Source organism: Mycetomoellerius zeteki, unplaced genomic scaffold, assembly GCF_001594055.1.
Source record: "Mycetomoellerius zeteki isolate Tzet28-1 unplaced genomic scaffold, Tzet1.0 scaffold228, whole genome shotgun sequence".
NCBI classification, from domain to species: Eukaryota; Metazoa; Arthropoda; class Insecta; order Hymenoptera; family Formicidae; genus Mycetomoellerius; species Mycetomoellerius zeteki.
In genome coordinates this window covers 1,192,520-1,204,491 of record NW_017257203.1, presented here as the reverse complement: position 1 = coordinate 1,204,491, position 11,972 = coordinate 1,192,520, and the positions used below count along the sequence as shown (strand labels likewise).

Below are 11,972 nucleotides of genomic sequence, written 5' to 3'. Positions count from 1 at the left end.
CTGGCTACGTCACGAGGGAAATACATAGGAGTAAATAGAAAACACACACACATTACGGCTCATGTGATGCGAGAGAGAACTGTCGGGAAGTTTTAACGAAGATCGTTCTCGATGACAGCTGTTCTCTCGCTTGTCTGCTCTCTACTCATCTATCCTATCTGAATTAGAAGTACAGAATTTCTGCAAAGCTGTTCTGTGTGTATAGAGTATCTCAAAATCATCAGATCGTGTTTCGGCTATAGCTTCTTCGATCTAAAAACAACTTTTAGCGAAAATGCCGAGGGAAGTTGCTTATCGCATCTCTCTTTCCAACTTTAATGTTATATAACTTTGTAACTGAAGTTACGAACTGAAATTTTAAGAGAATTTCGTTATTTTAAAGGAAAGTTCGCTTGAAATTAAATAAAAAAAAAGGTGCGATCCTGTTAATCATCATCTTTCTTGAAGATGATCACTAAAAACAGTTTGTTTTCGAGGATTATAGACTTCGTTTAAGCCCAATGTCCACGATGCTAGAACTCAGTCCGAGTTCTCGGATCGAGAAATGTGTAGCCAATCAGCTTACAGTTTTTACGGCAAGTTGATTGGCTCTACATTTCTCGATCCGAGAATTCGGACCGATTTCTAGCATCGTGGACAATGAGCCTTATAGACTTCGATTTTTTCATTAAGGAAAATTTAATATCAAATATTAAATAGAAACATTAAGGATATTTGATATCAAGGAATAATGAAGCAAATATGATAAAATAAAATAAATATCTATAATAAAATAAATATCAAATGACACAAAATTATGTTCAATTTCTTTGCAATCTAGGAAATTTGTATCATATTTACCTACTATCTAATCTTCTCTTTCGTATGTAGTATTTTATTCATAATTCTCCATAATGTTATATACCTATTCCAAACATGATTAAAATAGGAATCTAAAAATTTTACAGATGGTTTTAGGCATATCTATTTGCGTTTCGCTTTTCCATTTAACTTCTCATCGTTATACCGCGATCACTTGCGAGCCTTGTTAATGATTTCAATGGACGGAATCGACGTGTTGCGAGAAGCCGTGCAATGTCGCAAGAACTTTGTGCGCTTATTGTCCTATTGTCTTGAGTTCGTGTTAGAATTCGTTTATGAATCGTACCACCTTTCCTTTCCGATCAACGGTTTTCCATTTAATCGACGTGTATCGTAATTTTCGAACACGCTGCGGACTACTCGATAGAATTGTATCATCATGAATTTTTAGTTTATTTTCACGTGTACTTTCGTTACTCCATTCATGGTCAATCAAGAAACACAGTTGTGTACGCGCGGCAGCGAAAAGAAGATAGAGAATTTATGCGCAGCCACTTAATTGAGTCGAGATATGATTATCGGATCTCAATAATTAGAACGATTAAATTTATAATGGACTCAACTGATAGCTTCGATTGCATAAGAAGTGTTTTTCTTTTTACTCTCTATGCAATATGAATAAAAATATAAAACACAATCCAAATTTATAAAAAAATATGCTTGAAGAACATTTGTTATCATCGTGCATGCGATGTCTTTCTATAAGTCTGACATAAGAATGAGTTAACGATCAAGTCTCGCATGCTCCTAAATGATATGCATGAATTTTCGCAAAGGAATTTTTTGTGATCCACCGATTGGCTGTTTAAAATCGTTACATTCAATCAAATTTGTGAAATTATAGCACATAGGTAATTACTGATTCTATATTATCAATCCATATCATTGGAAATCGCCTTGTAAATAACATAATAATAAAATTAACTTATTCAAATAAAAAGAAATTCCAAACTAACAATAAGTATAATAATCAAGTAAATAAACTCCGAAATAAATAAATACAATAGTCCTAAATTATTTTCTTAATCTTTTTAATAAAATTATAGATCACTTTAACAGTCAATCATTTCATTTTTCTTTATCCAATAAGTTTTATATATACAGCGCTGTGTGTATTACATCGAACGAAACTTTTTCTAAAACTATGGAACTCTGGAACTTTTCCTTTTGTTCTAAATAATCCAGAACTCCTAACAGAACTACAATTTCGAAGCACAGAGATGTTAACTTGAAACATTCCAGTACTGCTGAATCCCAAATATATGAACCGTAATTATATATTACATTAATTATTATATCAATTACTATTCTAATAGCGTCATGTTTTTTATGATAAATATCTTTTTATAAATCTTTATATACCTTTTGATAAATCTTTTGATATCTTTTACTTTTTGTGTTATTACTTAATTTTTTTGGTTGCGTCTTTTGATCCAATGAAATACATCTGATTATGTTTTTAAGAATTTTTTATGGAAATATTTGTGTCCCAGAATATTACATATTTTTCTAAGGACTTACTTGTTTTCATAGTCATATTAGAAAACCACGCATACTTTATTTATAATATTTTTTAACATCAAAGCAAATAATGAAAGAATTATATAGTGAATGATGTAATAGATACAGTGAATTATATATACATAGTGAAATTTTATTTTCGTTGACGCAACTTTGTAATTTTTAACGATCGAACGAAAAAATTTTTATACCATTTTTTCGTAGATGTATTACGTCTACAGATTTAAAAATCCCTTTATGGAATTAAAGTATAAACAATAGCGCAGTTTGGACTAAACGATTTTATATGAAAAACGAATAAAAATTGTTATCGATTTCTGGTGTTCGTAATTACATTTGCTTTTATATAAAAGTTTTATACTTTGTACGTATAAAACAAGCTTAGTTCGGGATAGGGATTACATGAAAGAACAATACTGTGCTTTTAGAAATGAGCTTAAGAACTTAAGAACTTTAGTACAAGAGAAAAGGTTGCGTGAAAATTTCGTGTTGTGTGTACGTGCGATATTGATGTAGTAGTGTATAGAGTGACCTGTTCGATCTTTAGATCGAATATGTTTAGAATCTCCTTAAACAAAAATATTGTAATATTTTCTCACGTTAATATTTTTCTCTTAAAATTAAATATGTTTTTAAATTTATTTTTATATAAGAAAATGCTCTTACAACGTTCGTATGTATATGTAGTAATGTATTATATTTGCAACTGATGTAAGGCTTAACGCCTTTTTTATCTTTTTTTGAAAAGATAATTTTTGAATAGTTTATTATTATATTGTGTACTTTCGTTTTGGCCTATCCAATGTTATAAAATTAAGTGATCGAACTAATAATAGTGTATCGGATTTCTTCTGTAGTTTTCTATTTTTTATGATTTTGAAAAAAGAGGAAACAAGAAATATGTGAAGTGCCTGGGCGCGGCGATCTACGATAAAGGTTAACGTTGTCCCACATTGCCATTAATAAATAAACGTCGAAGAATCAATAGTCGTTTGTGCGCGATTCACGGTAGAACGTATACTGTTTATTGTTTGAAAATCTATATTTGTTTTACATTATCAAACACTCATCATAATGTTGGTTTTTTACTTACTTAAAAATTAAATTTTCTATCATTTGTATGAAAACGAATAAAAATTATTGGAAATAATTAAATATTAAAAAATAAATTCTTCAAGATGAGAAGAGAGTTAGTGCAAATATACATAAAAAAAACGAGTATAAGAAATAAATAGCTTTGAGGAAGTTTTAATTGTATTTATTGTATTGTAGTTAATCTTTTTTTATGAGAATTTGATGAATTTAATTATATTTCGTCACTATTTATTAATGCTTTGGATAAAAATAATTACATTTAACGTGAAGCATATAACGAACTTGGTATTTTCTCGAATAGATTAGGGAAGCCTTAACCATCGATCCGTTTATCTACCGAAACCTTGCAATATATTTTAATTGATACAGTGAATGACGGCCATACTAAAAATATATGTTGTCTCCGAACTAGTAATATAATTGAAGAAAAAACTAGGTGATTCCTTATGAAAAAATAAGTAAAAAATGTAGAATCAAATTTATAGTTATTTATGAAATTACATTAATTATGAAATTATAATATTTATACAAATTTGATTCTACATTTTTTACTTATTTTTTCATAAGGAATCACCTAGTTTTTTCTTCAATTATATCGCTAGTTATTATAATAATGAAAAAAATTTTTAATTTACATTTTTTATTAATTTATTAAAGTTATTAAATAAATTAAAATTTATTATAATTAATAAATTTAGTAATTAGCAATAGATTATACGGCGATAACCGACAAACTCTCTAAAGAAAATATTTTCGAAAGAATTTCAAAAGTAGGTATTATCAATTTAGCAATTATTAAATTAAATTATTCTATAATAATATTGTTTCTTAATTGAAATGCTAAAGTCTTTTATGCTTTCTATGAACATTCTGTGAATATACCGTTATACCAAACATTAAAAAACAAAGATTAATATTATAAACGTAATATGTTAGAAATTTACAATTAGAAACGATATTAAATTAGAACGATATTAGATTAGAACGATATTAAATTCGTAATATTATCAAATTAATGTATAATAGTTTTTTATATTATTCTATATATTATTCTAGTATATAAATATATCTATATTTATATACATTCATAGAGTATTTTTATCGTGATTTTTAAGAGCAAATTGTGTGTTAATGTTACAGCAGCTTCATTCGGAATATAGGAGCACGTACACATGGCACGAGTACACAGGACCGCATCAGGAGCACACAGTTGTGCGACGCGCGCCGCAGCCGCCACCGTCGAGTAAGTGCGATAATTAAGCAGAATAGTATTTTTACTTTCATTATATTTAGCGAACATTAATCTTCTTATTCGCCGGCAGAAAACATAAAAAGTTTACTAATACACATGCTATGATGTGACGTGATACTTCATACGCAAAATAAGCAGTGAATTTTCTCTTATGTAAAGTTTTAAAATTTATTAGGAGTGATTATGTTTAAAGGATAATTTTCCAAAAGAAAAAAGGTGCATTGATAAATTGATAAATGTATAAGATATATTTTTAAAAATTAAGAAAGGAATCTACGAAGATTGGACGTCTGTATACGCTTATACTGCTTAGACTTGATACGATTAGAGAATTTTCACGTCACTCGAGCGTAAATAAATTGATTTACACAGACATACGTACGTGAGTTATTTTTAATTTTAATGAAAATACTTCATAGTCATTATTTAATTGGAAAAAGGAAAGATTCATGCCGATACACGCTCTCGAGAGCAAACTACTCGCGGAAAGAACTTTTTACTTTTTTTCTCCGTATTTTAAGAGTGTCTTTAATGATTTTATTTATTCGTATTACTATTATTAACGCACTCGCTCTCCACATCCCATTCATTTCATACACGTTATTATCGCGATATTATTACGATATATACAATGCATTATTTTTTGTGTAACATATTTATATATACACGCATATATATAGACAGCGCCCTATATAATTCGCGATTTTAATGGCAGACTATCTGATGAATTTAGAGTTGCTTTTTTTAAAGAAACTATTGAGGTACCGCGGTTCCTTAAAATTATTCAGTTATAAGATTCATTGCAAAATAATAAGTCTCAAGATATTGCAGAACTATATCCTTCAGTTAATTTCAAATGAGCTTCGCGTTAATAAAATTCCAATTTGAAATTTAGTTTATAAAAATATGTATTGAAAATTGAAACGTCACATTAAGTAAATATTTTTTCAAAATTATCGTTATGAAAAAGTCGATTTCAAATTCGTCAAGAATCTGTCATTCAAATTAAAATCGCGGGATAATCCTATCTATATTTCGATATTGTGTATGTCATGATATATTTTTAGAGCAGCGCATTACGATACATATTGTCATATACCTGTTCTCTCGATGTTATTCTCACTTTGTCCTATTACTGATGTCTCTGTGTGAACGCTTATAAGTCAAAGTAGATATGCATTTTTACCTGCCGGTAACGTAAATTCGTTCCTGGCTCATTTTTCGAGAACAGACGTCAGCTGTCGATCGAATCGGTGGATCCCCTTCGTTTCCACTCGATCGGGTATCTTTGTAACGCGCGATTAAACGCGAAAATGCGGTTCTTGGCCGTATTCAAAATTGTATTCGCAGATAGCTACGTTATTCATATAAAAATTTCCGTTCCAAAATATTTTTTTTTATATTTCTATAATATAATGATAAACGTAAGATGCATACTGTGTTTAATCGTTTATAATTGATACATTTAGTAATATATTTACAATATTTAGTCATTTAATTTTGCCATAAGTATTTAAAGCATACAAATACGGATTTAATGAATGTAACGAATTACCTCTAATTCTTGTTTGGAATTCATATGATTCAAGGAATCTTGAGAATCTTTGAGAACACAAAGCGCCTTTCAACGACAACAGTTGATTCAGAGATCAAAATTTGCTTCATATTAAACAGACGGCTAATTCAACTCGAAGTGTCCATGTTTACTTAAATTTACATTGAATCGGAAAGACAAACGTTATTTGTAGCTTTTTGTTTATATACGAGTATATATATATATATCTCAGTTACCTCATTATTATTATTTACTATAGCAATTTTTAAGTTGCTAATAATATACAATGAATATATAGTTTAGAAAATATAAAATATCTATAAAATACGAAATATCTAAAAAGTAAATTAAAAAAGGCAGATAATAGAATTTCTGACAAAGCATCAATAACTACGAATATTATTACCGTGTTAAAATCCATTTTCACCTTGATTTCCACCGATCGTCGATTTCTCAGCTAGTCGTCGCTCGAATTTAATCGTTCACGATTTCGCACAATCTTTCGCGACCTCGTTTCGCGTAAGGTAATTTGGCCGCAATAAATTCCGCGCCATTGACTTTCTCATCTCGTCAACGGCGCTCATTCCCCGATCTCTCTTGAAAAATGAAATAAATCGACATGCATTGTGGACGATTGAACTCCGTTCTCCCTATCCGTGTGATCTTTATTCACAAGCGATCTTTCGTTTCTTCTTTTTTTTACGCGAATCGATAGATTTAATTCATCCGTAGTATCGCCAGTGGCATCATGATTGTTTAGTTTTTATATTATCAAACGAAAATGAACGAAGATTTAGGATCAAACTTAATTACATTGTACGATTATGAAACAATAGTACATGTGCAAATCTTACAAGGGAAGTTTCACAATTGTCCGGAATGGATTTGATTCTCCATGAAATATGTTAACAACATATTTCATAAAAAATCAAATCGGTTTCGGACAATTGTGAAACACTTCCCTTGTTAGTTGTAAAAATTTCTCTGTCATATGGAAAATATTATTATATTTAGATATTTATTATGATATACCACCACTTCATATATTCATGATATCACTGGAAATTTAGAAAAGTATCATATATGTCGACTTTTGAAAAAATTTCAACGGAAATAATGATCTAGCCCTCTTTTTGTTCATATATTAAAAAAAACTATGAATCGTCGCTTTTACTTCAATTCGTTATCGATATCTCGCGATACAGTCAAAAGTAGAATTTGACATTCGGGAGAAAAAAATCTATGAATTTCAATAGTTGCACACACATGGATAAGCACGCAATAGTTTTGGAATTTTTCTATCGGTCTTGAGATAAGAAGGGTTATGCGGATTAATTACGACGGAAAGTCAATCGATCAAGCAAAAAATGAGTATTGAAAGATGAGGGGAGGGGGGAAAGAAAAGTAAGAGAAAAACAAAAGAGAGAACGCGGTGCCAGCTGCGAATTTTGATTGCAGCGAAGCAACCAAGCGCGAAGCTACAATCGGCCAAGTCAACAGAGGATGAGAACAGCGAAGGTAAGACAAACGACTCGGAGCTACGCAAATGCCCAGGTTTTATTTCGATTTGTTTTCGCTCACTCTCCGGAGAAACTCCCCCCCCTTCCCCCTCTCCTTGCGCCGATGCTATTATATCTGCCATTAATTTGCTGGCTAACAAAGAGGCTTGTAGCTAAATGTCAATTTCATTAAACGTAATATTTATCTCAAAGTATAAATTTATTAAAATTTATGTTTTGTATATACACAGAGTTTCTGGTAATGAATGTAACATTTTCTGTAAACAAGTAGCGAATTAAACTGCTAAATAGAAGATGTTTCGTACCGTTTTACTATACTGTTTTACGATTTTTACAATAATGGGATAAAATTAATGAGAAATTAATTAATGGAAATATGCGAATGAATGTATATCCGTGCAATTCAACGACGAATGTAAGCTCCCTCCTTTTATTGAAAATCCAGTTGCAATCATTTATCATTATTTGGATGTTTATGAATCCATTCTCGATGATTATGCAGAACTGTATTAATAACAGAAAAAAGATGTTTGCGTGAAGATTGCTCGCTTTTTAAATAAAATTTGTGTTTTCAAATTATATATATATATATATATAATCATAATTATTAGCATTTATTTGATTATTGTGGACATTTTTTAAACATTTAATAATTAAAAATATAATTGTCAAGGAAGAAAGTAGGATGTATGTAACTAACCATGCGTCTCGATAGAAATTTCCTTAATACACTGTTAAATCTATAGTGTCAAATTTAACTTAACGTAAATCGCCACTGCTCCTACTCAATTATATCGTTATTTTATACTAAAACAATAGTTATATTTAACACTATACAGTGTCAATTTAACACGATATAATGTCAAATAACTATCATTTTGATAAAAAATAACTATATATTTAGTAGGAGTAGTGGCGACTCACGTTAAGTTAAATTTGACACTATAAATTTAACAGTGTACGTTTTATACGATTGCGTATTTACTAATTATAAATATTATTGTTTATTTAACGATTAATCTACAATATTTAATAGTTGATTTCCAACGATAATTAATTCTTAAATTGTAAATATGGGTCAAATTGACTTTATCGTTTCGAAATTTAATGAGCACATGAACATACGCACACGCTAATTTGCACATAGTCATGTGCTTATTTACTGCTGTCGCGCGGACATACGCGCGCTCACAGATCTTTATTAGTTCATTTCTCATTAATTATTTTGAAAATTACGAAACGGTACATGACTTTTCCATTCGGCTTAATTTCTGCACCTTCTTACAAGAACGGTTCCACTTATTACCCGAGACTTTGTATATATGTATTATAAAAATACGTATTTATAATACTTTGCATAATTATTTATATGTATTACATATTTTAAATGGGATATTAGACATAATCGCAAACGTATAATTACTTATAGAATTTCTATTCCTGGAGAGAGATATTGAACAGTGAGAAGAGTTAATTGGAAGCATCAAGTTTTTGTGGAAGTTCTCTCGGTTTGTTCATAGTCCCTTTAGATATCACAATTTAGATATTTGAACGCTCCTAGAATAAAAAGTTCAAATATTTGAGGACTCAAAAAACATTAAGCTTCTTTCAATCCTGTAAAAAAGTTTTAACGAGTTTATGCAAAACCGATAGGACTTTTCGAACGATTTACTGTCGATAGATAGGTAAATTATTGATAAACTAGACGCCGCAAAAAATTACATTTTTTTTAGCGATTTTATTCTTTTTCCTTTTCAATGCTCGCATTCTCTTAACGCGATGCTTTTCTAGTATCGCGCTTTAACTTTTACATAATATAATAGTTATTATATATTTCAGTTTGAAAATAATCATTGATGATCATTATGAAATCGCAATCATTATCGATTGATCGAACTTTTCATGTCGCCCGATAGAACCGGAAATGAAAAGCTTAATTATTTGCATGAATTTGTTTTTATAAATTTGATTTTAATTTGTTTGCGATAAATAAAAATGTATATTTCCATATTTCGCTTCTAAATTTTATCAACGAATCCTGTTTATCAGATAAAGTTTTAATTTTTTAAATGCCTCATAAAATTGACGAGCAACCGCTGACATTTAAGGCATGAACAATGTAAAATATTTCACTTTGCATATCTTACTTCGACAATCTTTGTGAATCATGATAAACTTCCATTTGCCTGCACGAAAATCGCGTGAAGCATGCCTATAAGTATACCAAACTTATTAACATTCCGGCGAGAGTTGTGGTTAATCAGAATAATGTTCGTAAAATAATGGAATTCAAGGCGTATATGTATATATTATGATACGTATCAACGTGATTGCAATAATATTATTACTGAAAAAGCAAAGCATATACATATATGTAATATATCATATATCATTTATATACGCATAATATGAACAAATATTTAAACTTTTCAGTAGTACTTTTGTTTTCTACTCATAAAGCTAAATCTTTCTTCGCGCTTCAATCCAGTGTTTCTAAAATTTATCTATACGTCAAAATTCAAGATAACGATATTTTTTATTATATTTCATATTCTGTTTTACAGAGTATATTCACTTATCAAGTACTGTCATGGCGTTAAATGTAGTACTCTCAACTTCATTTCCATATTCATCAAATATTGCCTTTCACGAATCGACTAACACAGTCGTTTATGAGATATTAATGGTGACTCAAACACATTTTTTAATAAATATACATATAAACATAATGTAAACATATGTAGTGTGTGAAATTTTACGATCCTTTCTAACAAAACTTTCTGACAAGATATTTCTATAGAACGTAATTCGATAGTTCAGAATTCGAAGGAACAACAACTTGAGCTGCAAGATTTTATTTGACATTAAAACTTATTTAAATCGTTAACAATATTTATTTGTTATTTTTAATCCATTTCTACAAATTGAAATTAGCAGTGCTACTTTAGTAAAAATTGAATCTAATGGCCCATTAGTCATGAGTTAATAAAGTTATAATACATTACCGCTGCATAATACATTACCGCTGTTTTTCTAGCTAATAATGAACTTTTAGTAATGTAATTCAGTTCTTCTAGTAACAATATATATAAGTAACACCATCTAGAATATTTATCTAGCTAAAACTACCTACAAAAGACAAAAAAGAAAATTAAAAATGTTTTTTAATTTTAGATTATCATTTTTTATCAAAAGTCCTTAACTTAAGGCTATTTTTATTAATCAAATCTTATTCATCAATCTTTTACTGTGTTTCCTTCTTTCTTATTTGCCGACTATTTGCCACTATTATAGATATTTCCCAAGGACTTCAAGATGATAAGCTAAAAGAATACTTCCTTTTCATAATCAGAGACATTATAACGTCTCTACAGTCTTCTAAATCTGATGCAAAACACAAAAATACGTGAGTCAAACGATGTCCTTGATTTTTCACAGAATGAGCGTCATTTTAATCGAAAACATTAACTTCATGTGAAATTCATCGTGGTAACAAATCATCGGCTATCTCGCTTCCACAATCTACATCAAAATATCTCTGTATTTTGGCCAACTTATCCAATATAGAATGGTGCACGTTATACATACGTACATACATACACATACATACATAATGCACGATATACACATATATACATATACCTACAAATATACATACATATTATATTCATACGAGAGCGCGCGTGCGAAACTTACATAGTGCTCTCTCTATTTATCTGCACGAAATTAACCGAAAGCTTGCCTATAGATATGTAGGTACACACTTCCCTTGGACTTCAGGCCGATTGTAGTAGCGATTAATCGTTGCAATTGAATCATGTATACGAATTGGAGGGAATAATAATATAGAATGAGGATCGAGATTCTGGAAATTTACTCAGATTAATTTCAATATTGAAGTTATTTGGATTATTTGGAGAATCCATGGGGCTGCCATGAAAAGTCGAAATTTCTAGTGTAACTGTAGTCTTAAAAGCGACTTTGAAATAATTGCGACATTTCAATTATCACATATTTTACAATAATAAGAACAAAGTTTTATAATAATTCTCTATTAATAATATCGTATTACTGGAAATGATAACAATTTAATGTTCGTTATTGCAGTGATCGGATTTAGTTGCAGTTTTTGGCTCGATTTTCGTGCTGATGCTTATCGTCTTCCTTA

At 29.7% G+C, this 11,972-nt stretch overlaps 1 protein-coding gene across 8 annotated transcripts in view; it reads left to right on the top strand.

Moving 5' to 3' along the window:
* LOC108723295 (mediator of DNA damage checkpoint protein 1) overlaps positions 1-11,972 on the top strand; it is a 66,886-nt gene that overhangs the window by 29,378 nt on the left and 25,536 nt on the right. For 6 of the 8 annotated variants that reach the window (XM_018448912.1, XM_018448910.1, XM_018448913.1 and 3 more), the window contains exons 3-4: positions 4,618-4,720; positions 7,743-7,802. In XM_018448912.1, the coding sequence (XP_018304414.1) occupies positions 4,618-4,720; positions 7,743-7,802 (163 nt within the window). The remainder of the gene's footprint in view (positions 1-4,617; positions 4,721-7,742; positions 7,803-11,972) is intronic. The other 2 variants (XM_018448909.1, XM_018448907.1) reach the window with 2 other exon arrangements.